The sequence below is a fragment of the Alligator sinensis genome, unplaced genomic scaffold, assembly GCF_000455745.1.
Source record: "Alligator sinensis unplaced genomic scaffold, ASM45574v1 scaffold177_1, whole genome shotgun sequence".
Classification (NCBI taxonomy): domain Eukaryota; kingdom Metazoa; phylum Chordata; order Crocodylia; family Alligatoridae; genus Alligator; species Alligator sinensis.
In genome coordinates this window covers 1,054,310-1,071,579 of record NW_005842269.1, presented here as the reverse complement: position 1 = coordinate 1,071,579, position 17,270 = coordinate 1,054,310, and the positions used below count along the sequence as shown (strand labels likewise).

The following is a 17,270-nucleotide window of genomic DNA, read 5'->3' as shown; positions in this document are numbered from 1 at the left end:
CGCACGTGTGTGTATCTCCCCCACGCACACTTCAACATGCCCAAACATCCTCCCCTACAAACCCCACATGCAATCACCCCCCCCCAAAGAGTGCACCTACCTACACCCCCTATGTACCCCCTACCCTCCACATGGCACAGCCCCACATCCAGCCTCCCAATCACACCCCACCCCACACACAATATACAAGAGTAAGACTTTATTTTGAGCTATTTTACGATTGCCTTTATATACACTATGCAAGCATACATAAATAAGGACAAAAATTTTTTTTGAAATAAAATATGTTATGATAGATGTTTGATTTTTAGTATATGGTTTGTTTTTTTCCAGTTCCAAGATGGCAAACCCCTCTTCCCAAAAGGAGTACTTCTGGGGGCAAGGGGAGGGACTTCCAGTAGCACAATGAATTGGCAGCTAACACAGTCAGGGTGGATTTGATTTAACTCAAATTGATTTAAATCAATGGTCAGAAAGCCTCGGTTTAATCACTGTTTTCTACCAAAAGTGCATTCTTATTGTTTGACATCCTCAGTTCATTTAACTTCTTGAAACTTTGCACTTTTAGAGAGAGGTAAGGGCTTGGCTCTGTGTACACAAACTTGCAGAGAGCCACAGATTTCATAGGCATTAGGGCTGGAAGGGACCTCGTGAGATCATTGGGTCTAGCCCCTGCCTAAGGGGCAGGAAGTCAGCTAGGCTCAGATGACCCCAACGAGATAAGCATCCAAATGTTTCTTAAGGGTACCCAGAGTAGGTGCTTGCACCACTTCTGGGGGGAGCCTATTTGAGACTGAAACAAGAGGGCTGATGGGTAGGTAATCCGGTCTCTTATCGCTCATCTCCACATACTGCTGTTAACAAGGATGTTATCTCTGGAGACAAATCCAGAGTCTGAGAATTGAAACTAAGCATCACAGAGATGCTTAATGGAGTCTTCTAGACTGAGCACTGAGTCCCTTTGGGTAGAGTGGTTTTCTTTAATCTTTACTAATCTATAGAGAAGGCTCTGGGGAACCCTATAAGATTGGGCTCCTAATATAATCCATGGCCTGTTGTGACTTATTTATAAAACTTTTCTAAAATGGTTTTATGAATATATTATCTCAAATAGTAAATCATTAGAAGTTATAATCCCTATTTCATGATGATATGTTTGAGCTTTAACATATCTTAAATTAAAACTATCTTTATATAGGTTTATTTTTCTAAAAAAAGCATCTTAACAAAAAAAATAAAAAATAGGATTAAATAATCTCATTCAACTAAAAAAAATGATTTTGCACGTGTACACCCTGCACAGAGTAGCTGTGGAGACAGCTTGCCCTCCTCCAGGGAGGAAGTTGTCCTGTTGTGCATCAGTTGTCTCTTGGGTTAGTTAGGGATGATGAGGTTGAACAGACCTAGGAATCAGGTCCAAATACTCAGCCAGAAGGGTGGTAGCTCTGCTGGGAGGTCCTAAGAGATGGGGGACATGACAGGAAGACTTCATAGAGACTCCACCTACAGCAGGGGTTTTCAACCATTTTGGATCAGTATACCTCTGGCGGCTGAATGCAGAGCAGGGGTGGAGGTGGTGCACAGCTGAACACAGAGTGGTGGCAGTCGCTGCATGAAAGCTTCCCCCTCCCCCCACATCCCCAGGCCCCCCTAGGGACTTCTCAAGTACCTCCGGGGGTACGCATACACCCAGTTGACAACCCCTGACCTAGAGCATCGAGGACCCTGGATGTTAGGAGGAAGGTTATCCAACCACCAGCTGCTGCCTCCACATCCTACACAGAGCTCATGGCATTCTCCATTGGAAGATTTGGAACTCTTCACACTTGTACAAAAAAGAGAGCATTCATCGCATCTCACAAAACTCTCAGGAGGTAGACAGTCATTGCTACGTCCAATTCTACAGGTAACCAAACTGAGAAACCCCATGGTTTACCCACCAATGTTGCACTAAGTCAATGAAAGACCAGGAAGGGCACCAGGGACACCCATTCTTCACTGCTGGCTGTGTGGTGGCAGAAAGGGTGAACTCAGATACACCAGTGCATACCTGGAGTAACTGCATTGAAAAAAGGGAACAACACTGGTATATCTGAAACTGGCCTAACATGCTATCTCACGTGAAGCTTTTTATATGTGCCTACTGATTCTGAGTCAAACCCTGAGCTCCTTATTCAGGGCAGTCACATATGCATGAACTGTCAGTAGAACTCCTTGTTGCCTTCAATAGGTAACTGTGATTAAAAATGCACAACACAGCCTCCATTTTTATTCAGTTTTTACTCACTCCTTATTCAGTCCAGCCCACTGAGTAAAAATTGAGTAAGGGCCTCAGGACTTACCTAAAGACATGTACCAGGGATAGATAAAGACATGTACCGGGGTAGATATATTGTGGCCTATTGTCTCCTAGGAAGACCTGCGTCAAAGATGGGCATGTTGGTAAAATCCAATTTTGCAAACAGAAATGGCTCCAAAATTCATATAAAAGGGTGTTTTTACCAATGTGTAAATGTAAAATGCATGAGTGAGTGTCCAGGACCCACTTCCAGTCCATGGAGCAAACAACAAGTGTTTACTGAAAAAAAAATGTTCAAAACCACATTTACAGAAGAGGCAGAGTATCCCCAGATATGCTGTCATTTATACCCTTGGAAATCCAGAGTAATTCTGTTGACTATGTCTTCACTTCCACCTTTGAAAGTCCAGCAAACTCCAATGCAATGGAACTCTCTGTCCTTCCATACACACTGGTGGTACTCCACTCTCCTCAGCAGACGTGAAAGTAGGATAAGCCCACAGACTTCAGTGGCTTGATAAACATAAAAATACTCTTGATTTACAACTCCTGTGAAGAAGGCCTACTGTGTTCAGTGGAGATGTTCCTGATTTATTCTGCTCTTGCACAACCAGAATGAGGCCTAATCGTTCTTAAAGAGGATGTCAAAATATGGTAAAATATGAGACATACCATGTAATATCTAGCAGGGTGGAACATATCCAGTATAATTCCACTGACTCAATGGGGTGAGCTCTGCTTTACTGGTGTAATTTGGAATGAGGATCTAGTCTTAATTTTCCAATTACCAAACAACATCATCAGGCCATGTATAAACAGACACTAACTGCTTTCACAGTCTGCTCCTCCCTTCCTCTAGTGAACTCTCCCACTGACAGACTCCATCAGAGAGCCGCCCAGCGTACACAGAAGCAGATTCAGGGTTAAGAACGAAACTCGCTGTCCCCCATCCCACTGTGCTAACTGTAGGTGCTGCAGGAACCCTTAAACAGAGGGATCTCATATATACTGGGACTCGAGCTGGGCACAACAGGCCGAGTAAAGGGTGAAATTCCAGACTTCACTCTGAATTTCCTTGCCTCATAGGGGTTTACGTCAGACCCTTCACGTTACTTGAATGCAGTTTCTTTCGTGGTTTATTTTATATCTACGAGTTATGTAGTCCCAGAAACTCTCCTCCTGCAAAGCCGAATAAAGAGCCACAGTGCCCCTGCCAACTAGCACTGCTGTAGGTCTGCTTCCACGTGTGGTCACATGAGAACATTTCTATGCCCAATAACCTTGTTAGTTCCCTTAATGTCATTCATAATGCAAATGAGACAGCAAGCGAATGGCCGGAGGCCCAGAGTGACTAAAGCTCAGCATCCAAAAAGTCTTACATTGCCTCTAGCTCTACACTAACTTCCCTCCATAACAAGCACCATAAACTTGGCTATCAAAGCTACACATGCCCAGTCTTTGTTGTACAACAGGCAGCGATTTGTATCACTGGCTTCTATTTTTAGCATATTAATTAACTACTGCAACTGGTGAGGCAAGTGTCTCCAACTGGAGAGTGTGGCGCCATTGTCTGAAGTCATCACCTCATCTCGCGCTATTGAAAATCATGGCAGTGGCTGATATGAATTTAACCTGACATGGCCACAAAGGACCAGGGGGCGGTGCACCAATTTTGTGCACATGGTTCTCCACATCACCCTGGACCCTATTAGTGTGGAAAGAGCTCATTCAAAGAAAAGGAGCCACATTGTGCTGGGCCACCTAGAGGGTTGAATAGAAAAGGCTGAGGAAAAGAGCAGGCAGCAGAATAAAGGCTGTAAATTAACATATTTCCATATTCAAGCAAAGCAATAATGACGTGAAATGTTTGTCAAGGTGCAATGAAAGCATAAATATTAAGCGCCGTATCTGAGGGGGCGCAGGACCCCCCTTGGAGTCCCTCACATTCAAAACAAGCTTTTTGTACAATGCTATTTTCAAATACAACCCTCCTGCTTTGCTTACCCCTGCCCCCCCCCCCGCCAAAATGACACTGAGCCAAATCTTGACATCCTTACTCAGATTCTATCCAGGCAAAAACTACTCCTGGAGTTGAGCCAATCATTTCCTTGACTTAAATATATAAAAAAAAAAGAAAGAAAGAAAGAGAAGGAATGGCATCGGTATTCGGCCTTTAAAAGAGAGTTCTAATTTCTTGATGGAGGTGAGGAATACTGAGTTCCAGTGGGGATCCAGCATAAGCAGTTGGATATCCCTGTCAATGCCATGGGTCAAGTTCTCCTGTCAGATGTATGTGTGTCTTGCTTGCTAAAGTGCCTGAGAACCCATTGCATACATCTGAGGGAAGAATCTGACCCTCCATCGTCATCGTGATTTATGGGATTGTAAAGCAAAGTACAAAAGAGGCTGAATGAATGTGAGGGCAGTATTCTGAAGGGCTGCAATACAAACTGAACAGCATGACAGTACTAAGAAAGAAGCAGATGAGAAACCGGGAATCGTTTAACTTTCTATTCCCACCCAGGCAATGTTCACGTGGAAGCTCACTGTCAACAACATATGTGCTGCCTGATTTCCAATGGATCCCAAACACTTTAAAAGCTATGGGCCAGATCCTGCAAAATACTGTCAAGTTCTGTAGGATTGTTGGTGCATGTCACCTTTCACAATCAAACAACTCCTGTGCAGCCAGCTCTAGGCTGGAAGGCAAGACCGAAGGTAGACAAACAGCAAACGGTTTGACAAAGCTAATATACAAGAGGATGGTTAGGAAAATCTGCACTCCTGCAGATCAGGCACGTTGTACCGATCTGGGGGTGATGGCAAGGGGTTTTGTGCACAGGTTTGTTCATTTGCTCTAAAGCAAATGTGTCTGTGACACTGTCAGGCTCTAGGTCCCTGTAGACAGATACAGAACCATCCAATTGGCTTACCCATTTTGCCACACCAGGTGGGCCTCATCATGACTTCCAACCCAGGACAATGCAAAGCTGAGAGCAGATCTGAAATAAGGGGAATTAAAGGCAGGGGCAGAGAGGTTCTGCAATGCAAAGTCAACAAAGGGAACCCCCAAAAAGGAAAAAAGTTTTAAAAGCATCCAGTGGGCACAAACACATTGTGTCAAATGTAAAGCAGAAACTCTACCTCAACAGTTACTTTTCATTACTGTTCCAGTTTTAACTTTTAAATGAGTAATTTCATTTATATGATTTGGTAAAAAAAAATAAAATTCTCTAGTGCTACAGTCTACACTTGTTGCTGGCTGATGTCCCTACCGAAGTCTCTAGAAATATTATCCTAAGTGCTCCGCTTTCTTTTTGAGCTTCAATACATTCAATTTTAATTACTTTTGTCATAATTTCCCTTGTTTTGTATTTTTTTAGGATCTACCTTTTTTTTTGCCCATGTTGACTATTTTTGAAAAAGGCAATGCCAGATTATTCTTTAGCTCTTAAAAAGGATACACCTGTGCCAAGTACAACCGAGCAAAAGACTACTGAACAAATATGATACAGATTTAAGCCTGTTAATATTCTAAAAAAATAGCATGGTCAGAGACCTAAGCTTGTTCTTACTGAGTAGTCCCACTGGTTTGAAAAAAGCTGACTTTACAAGATTCGTAAGATTTGGCCCCACATGAACTTTTGATCCTAACATCTTGATGGTGGACCCATAAAAAGCAGTCTGAACGCTAATGTTTGGAGTTTTAGGTGCAGCCTCTTATATGAAACAAAGGGAGAAAAGTATTTTTAATATGGCCTATTTTTACCATGACCCAAAGGTATACTTCATGGTCATTTGGCAGCTGCTCAGCTGATAAAAAGTTCTTTCCCAGCTCTGGAGCATCTGGTGCAAGGCTTCAGAAGCCTCTAAGGGAGAAGGTAGGCTGGGTCCTCAAGTAGCATGTGTGTGTTGGGGGTATAGGACAGTCACCTCTTCAGTCTCTGTGCTGGAAGTGCAGAAAGCAACTCCTGTGCATCACTGAGGGTACAGACTGGAGTTCCAGAAGACCCTGGAGCCATGGACCTTCCCTGAACACCCAGTGCCCAGGTGCATGAACTGTCTGCAGTGGTCCATGGTGCTTTGCAGCATGATAGAGAACCCCTGCAGATACTTCAAATTAAAACAGAATTTAAAGGAATGTATGTGTGCACTTGGCCATACCCTTTGTGTTTTATGGAAGCTTTAGACAAGATACCAATTAGCAGATCATAAGCTCTGCACTGTGGGTGGTTAATATACTGATGATTATTACCAGATCAGCAATAAGATACCTTCACCAAGGACCACCAGTCTCCCATTCCCTGTACTAATTGAATACCCAAAAGTCAACTCCACAGAAGTTTGTGAAATCATGCCTGTTTACACCAGCTGAGGACCTGGGGCTGAGGGTTTGTAACTGATGGATTCCTTCTGCTATTTTCCTTCCATGCATCTTCCCACTCACAAGTCCAGCAGAGGTGGGGATTTGCCTCTTTAGCCTTCTGTAAAATGCCACTCATTACCGCCACCTTAATCTCATTGACCAAAACTGTCAAACCTAAGGGCATATTCTTCATCAACTGCTCCAATGTGCAACACTGTTAGTGCCAGGGGGACAGAGAGACTTTGTGTGGTGATACTTTACCTGACCTTATAATCTGACATTTCAGATGCAGTGATACTACATATGGAGCCTGATCCTGTTTTCTCTGAATCCAATGTCATAATATAACAGTAGCAGGAATCGGCTCTCATTCATTCTTCCACGAAGCCTAAAACATTGACAAAAACCACCTTTCCCTGTACGATCAATCATACTTCTCTGCTCAGTAGTGTAAGTAATGGGTGGGAAACAGGGCACCAGCTATGGGTGACAATGTGGGGAGAGATACAAAAATAGCAGCCACCGCTGGCCTGGCCACTGTCCTAAGTGCCACTGCTGCTCAGAACGCAAAACAGTCCAGCTATACCTCTGTCACTGTTACTCAGTAATTCTGGATAGCTTATTCCTCTTTCAGACTCACTTTGTACAAGAAATAACGATGCAGCCATTGCCACTTCACAACGGGTGCTTTTCTTTCCAGAAGATTAATACATACAGTAACGCACTCGCTGCCTTCATATTTTTCCACTGATGTTAGAAAATCCAGGCTGTTGATTAAATTTACAACATAGCAACACGTATTCGCTTTTACAGGGCTCGTGCTTCACAGAGCTGAACACAATGGCCCTCAGACATGCAGAAAAGGGATGGAAGGACGAATGGAGATTAAGCACCACAGTGGCAGCCCAGGTTGGGAACTGAGGGCCAAACACACCCCTAAGAGTTACAAGGTAATCTCTGTGGTCACCCAGTGCTGTCTATCCACTCTTGCAGCCTTTGCTCAGACAAAACTCCCTCTTCACATTTGCCTGGGTAAGGACTTCAGGATTCGGCTCAGAAGTTAAAAAAATAAAATCCCTCTCGGCTCTAGAATGTAGATGTTGAATGTTCCCAATGACAGTGGGTTGAGGTTTGGCAGTCAGTACAAAACTGCCTTCAAATGTACTTTTACTGTCTCTCTCTCAGGCTCTCAGTCATTCAGACTGAAGCTCCAAAGTGGTGTAATGCCGCTTCATGCTCTTTGCTGATAACATCTCACTTAGCTTAGAACCCTGATAGAGGGCAGATGAGCAACTACTGAAAACAGCAAAGCTGAGTAAATGCTGTTTCTTAGCATAGCCAGTAAGTCTGAAAGGTTTTTAGCTTTCATAGTCTTTACCTCTCATTATACACAGAAAAATAACTGCAAACCCTGCAATGGAACAACCAGACCTGTATTATGATCTGGGATTGGGGACTCAGAGCCCAGCCTGATCGAAGCCTGGTTTGGCTAACTCCCCTTCCATCCAAAACCCTACTCATCTGTAGGCTTTGGGGTAAAATAGAATTGCCCTATACTAAAATACTAAGAACTTCTTGCCTCCAATATAGGAAAATCACATAAGGTAAGAGCCAACATTCTGACTTTGAAGGACCTGGAAGAGGGGAAACAAATGGAGGTTTAAAGTCAATAAAATCATGAATGCTCCTCTTTCTACTTTCAGGTTGGGATGTCCAGCATCCATCATCTGTAATGGATGAATTCTCATACTCCTCAAGGAGTGATTCCGTGGCTTGGAGTGTGGGAACTCCAGGCAAACAGGGCAACTCAAGTGAAAGAACAGGTCCAAGTTGTGGAGGGCTGTGGGAAGGGACAGAAATGGAGCCAAGTGTGCCAAAATGAAGGAGGTAAGGCAAAAAAAAGTAGATGGAGATAAGGTTAGGGAGCATGTCCACAAAGACTGAAAACAGGAGAGAAATCCTAAGTGAAACAGGGAGCTAGGAAAGGTGAAAGATAAGCAGTAGCCTAGTTCGACTCTGTAAAGGGAAAAGTCTGGTCATAAATGTTGGTGTCTTTGAAATTTCAAGGGCATAAACTCTAGTCAAGGCAGGGAATGAATAAGAAAAGGCAAAAGATTTAGACAGAAGCAGGGTGTCCAGGAAAGGATGAATTCAGTGTTCAAATGCTGGCGATAGGCAGATTTGCAGATGAGAGAGACTTGGAAGGTAAAAGAGGGGTCAAGGATGACCCTGAGGATTATGAACCTGAGACATTTTAAAGGCTGAGAGCTAGGTTTTGGAAAGCAGTATCAGAATGGGAGAGGAGGAACAAAGAAAACTTTTGTCTACAAGACACTCCAGTTCTTCCAAGTGTTCAGTAACAGAATGGTAAGGCGTCACCATCAATGAACAAGAAGAATGGGTTACACTTATTCTTATCAGGAACGGCTTTGTAGACCTCGTGATAGGTTGGATTTCATAAAATATCCCTGGAGACAAGAAAGATGAAGATGTAGGAAAACAAAAAGGTAACAGAATAAGTGAGAGAGAGGTGTAGAACAAGGTACATCCATATCAATGTGACATTCTAGGTAGATGAGGGTACTGGGGAGTGTCTGAGTACAAAAGGTGACCAAACGCTCAGCCCATATGCCAGACCAATGCAGAACACAAGAGCGGGTCATGTTCAGCGTGTGAAGAGCTCATGATCATGAGGCCGACCAGCTCGTGATCAGACAGCCTTAACAAACCAGGAGCTGCGGGAGAAGCGTCCCTGCCTGGCCAGCAGACACACTCTCTTAACTGTAAATCAGCAGCCTCCTCTGATTGGCTGAAGAATTTATAAAAGGGACAGCGCGCTAAAGCGCAGGGTCCCGGGTTCCACACAAGCCCTCGGATAGGACTGATCACCCTGTCCAGGAATCCGTGTCCCCATGGACGAATAGTCATACGAATAGTCATACGCATACGAATAGTCACACCCTGGTTATTATTTCACCGAAGAGTGAGCTCTCCATCCGCACGTACATCGGAAAAAGCAACTGCTATCTCCTACCTGTCATCTTTAACTACTGCTTCACCACTGTCCTTTTGTTGTGTAACCACTGTTGAAATCTTACTGTAAGTAAACGTTAAGTTCAATTTTACTATCTTCCAACTGAGTCAGTGTCCCTTTCATCCCCGGCCTGTCCGCAAGGCGGGTTGGTCGTCCACCCGCCCCCCCGGTTCAACTGGTAAACCGCCTGGTGAGTGCTGCGGTTACCAACAGGGAGTTCCAGCAGAGCCAAGTCAGGTAACAAGGAAGGGAGAGATCTTTTCCCTTTCTAAGATGTTCTCTTGTGAAGGCAAACCTGACAAAATCCAGCACCCATCCTTCACCTTGAATTCCCATCCAAAACAAGCAATGTTGGCACAACCTCATTGCCTCTGCTGACAAAAAAAAAAAGGGATCATGGGATTGTGGTCATGACTGGGGAGTATGACTGGTTAGGCGTTGTAGGGGCGAATGTTTGGCAACTTTGATGAGAAGCTTCCACCAGAAATGAAAATGGATCCATTGGAGAGCTAGGACTCCAACTTGAGGCAGAAAGTGGAGGGGTCGCTAACTTCTAAGCTGAGATGCTAATGAGGAAAAAGTGATTGATAGTAAAGAAACCTTCATTGAGCTTGAACAGGAAATGAAGAGATGGACAGAGATCTACAATCAATGATCCACAATCAATGGTAAAGTCATTAGCCACCCAGAAAGGGTCAGTCTTGGTAGTGGGAAAAGGTCAAAAGCCAGGCTAGAAGAAGTTAAGGGAGTTGGACTAAGAGAGATGGCTAAAGGTTGAAGGAGGCCACCCTGCTGAAAAAGGTCAAATGTGGGTATAAAACAGTAGGTTTTACCCAAATTGAGAGACAGCATTAGTCCTGAGTGAGAGAGGGAAAAGAAATCAAGTGAAGATGCAGTGACGAATGATGGTGATGAGGCAAGGGACAAGAAAAAAGAGAACAGCTGAGGGGGAAAGAAGGCTAGTGAAGAAGCACCTTTCTCTCCATAAGTGAGGACAGTAATGGCTCTGCAGATGGACATGGTGCAAAGAGCATATAATGGAAATAATGTGGCATTTACTGTAATGCAAGAAACAGTGTGCAAAGTGATAGCAGGTTGTTAGTGAATAAAGGGGAATGAGGCCTCTGGCCTTAAAGCTGCAGGGACATTATGTGTTTTGATGATGCTGAAAAAGAAAAATGTATTAACCTCCTCACGGAAACTGGCAAAAGCCTAGAATTGGAAAGGACCTGAAGAGTCATCCAGTCCAACCCCTTGGACAGCTGCAGGAACAAACTGTTCCTAAACCAATCCATTTGGGATAATGGGACTGGTAGAAAAACAACCTCCACAACCAGCCTCATGAACCTAGTGCCAATCCATGGACACTTAGATGCTAGGACCACTGAGCTTCGAACCCAGAGCAGCCAAGCCAGTTGGTAGAGTCAAAGTCTGTGGCACCACTGGGCAGATGGTTAGACACCAGCCTTGTTCCTCTTGGCTACTTGACTCCTCATCAATGTCCTCATGGGAGGGACCTATGGAAACCGCAAGCCCCTAATAGGGGAAGCATAAAACACCTCCTACTTCCTGTAGGACTTGTCCCAGCAATAAAACTCCTGTATGTGCTTCGGGACATCTGCCTGGCTCCTGCCTGATCCCTGCCTTGCTGCAGTCTCTGCCCCTGCCATGTTTGGACCTCCTGGCTCTGATCTTCCATCTGCCCTGACCACGACACCACCTCAAATCCTCAGTCTAATGATTCAGACTGCAATGGATACCTGGCGTGACCCCTAGCTTGCCTATGGTAACACACTAAGTGACCAGTCGATCCTGAAAGAGACAGCTTTTCTATATGATGAACTGGGCTTTCTGTATGTTCTGATGAACAAGGCATTCTGATATGCTCTCTTTTCAGGAACAAGAAAAGGAACTTAAGCTTCTGAATATGATCCATGTACTGAGAAGCACAGAAGGAAATGCATGACAGGAAGGTACAAACTGGTCAAGGGCTGAGCAAAGGGTGGAGTTGTGGATATGGATGACTCCATGTTCCCCAACAGAGAATTAACTGAGAGAGACTGCAGACAGTTCAGTGACTCAGGACTGTTTCACAAACTATAGTCCGTGGCACTCCAATGGTTCCAATTAAGAATGCAAATAGGGAACTGGGTATTGAAGTCTAGCAAGAGAGATGGGCTCAAGACAGAATGTCTTTAACTCTCAGAAACTGGCTCGCTGGCTTAAAAGCTGAAGAACCACCACTTAAGATAGCAGCAACACAGAAAAGGTAGGAATGGATCAGTTTGGGAAGCTCGACATCCAGGGGCAACACGTTGGGGTGCACGTGCACCCCCTGAGAGTGCCGGTCCGCCCCTGTCAGGCCACACTCCCTGTTTAGCTGGCGGGAGCCCCAGTGACTCCCTGCAAGCGTGGGCTCGGGAGCAGGACCGCTAGCAAAAGTGGTCATGGGAGTTCCAGAAGTGGGGTGGCCGCTTTTTGGTGAGTAAGATTTGCTGCAGGGGACCCCTCCCCACACTGGCCAGCAGGATTGGCTGCCAGGGAACATGCCCCCCCTGACTCAAGAGGCACCAGACACCCATGTCAACATCAAATAGGTTTAAAGACAGACTATGAATGGCAAAGTTTAGTCAAGGATATAGTAATTCTTGGTTGAAAGAGGTAGAAGAACTGCCTGCAAAAAGTCAAGTTTCCACTAGAGAGTGGAAGTCCTGAGCAAATCCCTAGTGATGAGACTAGATGCAGTTAAACCAGTATATAGCTGACAACAATTGATAAATCTGGAAGGAAAGAGATGCTGGTAAATACTAATACTAGCTGGTAAAATACCAAGTGATCTTATTGTCTTCAAGCAATATGTGCACTAAATTCAGTAAAGTCTTGCTTGAATGTGGACTGAAAGCAGCAGGAGAAGGAAAGGAAGGACTATTTAAAAAAGACAAGTAATTTTGCACTACAACTAAGAAAAGGTAAATGTTCAGATTTGATGGTCAGCTATGAGTCTGTCACACCTCAATCAACAATATATGAAAATATCTATATATATTCATCTTTCAATGGTCAGAACAGTAGTTCTATTAAGAGGATATCAATTTACATAGTCCATAAAATGATTCCTTAAATATAAAAATCTGAACAATTAGTAAAATTAGTCCACTTTGAAAAGTTGTAAATTCTCAATGTTTATATCAGGGCAGTACCCAAAATTCTAAATCAAGAGTAGCACCACACTGTGTCATGTCCTATGACACCTGTAGCTGGAAGCAATCCCTGTTCTATAAAGCCAAATACACATTCTGAACAGTGACATGACCTCTAATTCTACCTCATTGAAAGGTCAAATGATTAGACCATCTGTAAGTAACATACCTGAATTAACAAGAGCATTATGTGCAATTTCAATGTGATGCTCAAGAAGCTTAAGGCTGAATGTTTAAGCTTTAATTTAAAAGAAAGATATTTAAATAAGTTAATATAATTAAAATATTTTGAATAGTTGTAAAAAAACTAAAAAAGACTAAATTAAACCTAATATAAGAAAAACTGGAAGGTTACCTGACCTTAGAAAGAAAGTGAAACAGTTTTCACTGTTTACTTGGAATTAAGTGCTTTTTTTAAGTGTCAAAAGTACAAATTAAATTTGATTTGATGTTAATTTCTTGTGCTTCAGTAACTTAGTACTATCACAGGTTATATAAGTTTATTATTTTACCTTAACACTGTCCTGTTATGTGACCATTAAAATAACTGCTTCTCGTTCATAACACTAAAGTTGTACTGGATCTGATAATGTATGCAATCTTCAGAGACCACATCTGACTTCCTAAGAAATTTCTTAACAGGCAACAGCAACTCCTATTTTTTTTGCAGTGCTACGCCTGTCCTCATAAGCAATTCTTAGAAAGAGACTAGATAAGCAGAAAACCATAAGGTCTGCCTACAGAAGTCCTTGGATACGGTTCCATTAATTTCAATGAGATCAAGATGGGATCACTCCATTGTTGTTCTCAAATGCAAGAATTCTTCATGAACACACACACAAGCCCAGGCCTGAATAAGCAGCCATTAGGCAAGTATTCCCATTGGCTTCACTGGGATTTAGGGATATGGGGACTGGGCCCTTTCCATTACTTTTTTAAGACTAATCTTTCTTTCTATGCGCACCAAAAGCAGCAGTCAGTGATCCGAAACCGTTTGACATACCTGTAGCACAAAGGGCAATAAATGTTTGTGCATGTTTCCGGATCAAAAGCAACTTGTCTTTAGGTAGAGGCAGCTTCCTTAGAATATGTTCAATGAAATCATGTGGAGTCACTGCTGCAATGTTCCACTTCAACTTGCCCAACACCACCAGCTCCCATTCCTGAAGGAGGCAAAAAAGGGAAAATGATAGGCAAACAGGGGGGAGGGAAGGAGAATAAAAGAACTCACTCATTTTAGTCTTTGCAATTATATCACTACTAAATTGGTTCTGCCTGGACATTTTTTTCAATATGCCCTGAAAGCTCTGAAGTTGTTGACATTATTCTTTTTATTCCCTTTTTTTTTTCGAAATACTGAAAATGTCAAGCTCCACTGAAAGTAATGAGGCCTGGCAGCTCCTGCCAACACTTTTCCTTTTTTTGTATCCAGTGTTGAATGCCCACCCAGAAAGTTTAGCCTGAAATTAGATATTGCCAAGGTCACTGTGGTCCTTTCCTAGTAACTTATTTTAAATGGCTATAGCCCTTAATTTATAGCTATGTACAGCCTTATGGAGTGCTGTGCCCACAAATAACCAAAAACATACATTGTTTTAAACTGCAAAAGTTAGCACCACCATGTTTTCTCTACAAGTGCATTTGGTATGTCATAAACTTCCTTAGATAAATCAGACGATTTCTGCTCTAAAAGTAAGTTTTGCAGAAGGGAAATGCACATCACATCTGAGAAGAAGCCTTACTTATAACCTGGCAATTAACTACAGAGGGTTCAATCCCAAACTTCTTCACTCCCAAGGCTCCCAATGAAGCCAATGGAAGCTTTGGGTGGGCAAAAACTGTTTATACCCATAAGCTGCTCATGCCCTGACAAGTGACTGTACATGAAAACGGCATCTTCTCAATCAACAGATCAGCTCCTTGTTTGCACTTTGAACTATATTTGCTGATTTCAAAGTCTAAAGAGAGTTTTCACTGCATTTTACTCCTATTTACCCAGCAGAGTCAACACAGCTCAGAGTGAGGGTGCTGGATTCTGCTCTGCCTCACGCATCTTCAAAGTTATTAACAAAGTGCCATTTACAGACTCTTTTTGCTTGATGATGTTGGTGCCTAAAGGGACCCAGCATGAGTCCTGGAGCCTGGGTTCAGTTGGCAGGGTTGGCAAGTTGAAAATAACTTCTTTTTACTTCTGGACTGAGCAGACCCGCACCCGCATTCCTGGAAGGTAACACACATGGAACCCCACAAGGCCATTCTTACAGTGGCTTTTCAGAACAGCGCCCTGCTTTACTAAACAGCAGTTTAGCCACAAGTATTCCTATTAGGATAATACATAAGCCTTGAAACCTTCTTCCCCCAGATCTCATTATTATTAAAATGGGTCGAGAACTGTTACCTGAAACCAGTCCCGAGTAATTTGTCAAGGAAAAAAAAGTAATCATAAACTATTTTAATAAAATGTCAAATAAAATGTCAATGAATGTTTAATGACAATCAGTTGTGGACTGATCTTCCAAACACTTTCTACCATAGCCCTGGATGTAGGAAAGCATCCTAACTTAGCACAATAGTTTAAGCACATGCTGAACTCCCAATGTATAAATGATTAAGTATGTCCTAAGTGTTTTTTTTCAAGTGCAGCCATGGTATTTACTGTCTTGATTAATACCATCCATGAGACAACTAAATGGTGTAAGCAATGTGGAGCTGTGGTTGTTGAGCAAGATCCTTGCTATGTACCAACTAGATCTTAAAACGTCCTTATGTCAACTCCCAGTGCCTTCAATAGGTGTTTCATACAAGAAGTACTTGTCAGCTCTGGCCCTTTACACACATAAATTAGGAACTGTGAAAACAGAACTCTCTGATTGAAACATGCACCCTCATAAAATAACACTGACCACCAGTCTAGTGCAATATGCCTTGGAAGTGCTTTGCAAATGCTAATTATGTAATCAAATTGCTGTTGGATGACAGAAACTTTTTTTTTCTGTTTTCATTCCGTAAGAGCTGGTTGATAATCCTACTCAAAAGCAGTGGGTATCGGTAAAGTCACCATTATGACTGAATACCAAAAAACTACAGTTACAAAAGCTATAAGAGGCAGAAGGCAGAGCAGGGTGGCATCTGAAGATACTAAATGGTTCAGAGAGGCATGAACTTTCATAGGCAACAACCTATTCCCTTAGCATCTGTTAACATCTAGTAATTTGTTAAATTCAGAGCATAAAGGACCTGGACCCACTGGAATCTATGGGAAAACCTCCACTGGCTTCAAGAGGAACAAGATCCAACCCGAAATGAAAGTTAAGATATGGCATCAATGCTCATTAAAGTTGTTTGAATGTGAATTTTCCAAGGGGTGATGAAAGCCACCATTTATTTTATTTTGTACCTAACCAAGGAAAAAAGTCCCTCATAGTGCAGACAGTGCCTTTGAAACTGAAAGCAGAAAGGAAACTGCAAAGAGAAAAGATGCTGGCAGTGGTTCAAAGGTGAAGTCATTTCTACTTGTGCATGTTTGACACTGGATGGCAGTGCAGCACCAGAAAGTAAGCACCTTTAAAAAGAACTCCGCTCAGAAAGTTTCGTTCCCATTTAAACACATGTACATATATGTATGTGCATGCCGGCAAAGAAGAGCTCTTCTATTAAAAAGATGGATACAGCTGTAAAAAGTATGCAACCATCCCTCCAAATGCCCCAGAAGGGCATTTGCTGGTCCTGGGATCCATGAAATAAATGGAAAAGGGCTAGGAGTCTCCAAAACCTGACAACGTAAAAAATGCAATGCTTTAAAAGTGGGGGGTGCCCCCCACTCCAGGAATCGCCTTAATGGTCATAAAGGGGGTTTAGATGGATGACTTTGGCTCATGGGCAGAAAGGTCTTGAACTGTTGGAATAGTGTTTGGCACAAATGAAGGCTGTGGTTTAAGTCTGGTGGAGAGAGTGAGTGGGGGGAGGAGGCTGTAACAGTGGGGTGCACTGAAGGTAGGTCGGGGGGCTGCTTACCAGCAGCTCCTGGGGCTTGATGGAATTGTCCGTGTATATGCAAAGCTTCTCCGCAGTGAGGGGGATGGTTTCTTTCAGCTTGGAGGCCAGGAACATGCAGACGGCCCCCAGCAGCTGCAGATGGCACTTTCTGGTGGGCACCACAGCTAAAAATCGGTCCAAGTAATTCATGGCCAGGGGGAAAACCTCTTCTTCACACTTCTGCTCTTCACAGACCTGCAAGCAAGGAGGAGGGGGAACGGGAGAAGAGTAGTGCAGGGTGGAGAGGGAAGAAGAACAACAAAAAATGAATGCTCACATGGAGGGGAGCAGGGAGAGGGGCTGTGGAGGGGCGCTGGGGCAGGGCTGCCAGGGCGG

At 43.3% G+C, this 17,270-nt stretch overlaps 1 protein-coding gene across 2 annotated transcripts in view; it reads right to left on the bottom strand.

Moving 5' to 3' along the window:
- CCND2 (cyclin D2) overlaps positions 1-17,270 on the bottom strand; it is an 86,852-nt gene that overhangs the window by 66,914 nt on the left and 2,668 nt on the right. For both annotated transcript variants that reach the window (XM_025209104.1, XM_025209105.1), the window contains exons 3-4: positions 16,914-17,129; positions 13,903-14,062 (exon numbers count right to left, since the gene is read on the bottom strand). In XM_025209104.1, the coding sequence (XP_025064889.1) occupies positions 13,903-14,062; positions 16,914-17,129 (376 nt within the window). The remainder of the gene's footprint in view (positions 1-13,902; positions 14,063-16,913; positions 17,130-17,270) is intronic.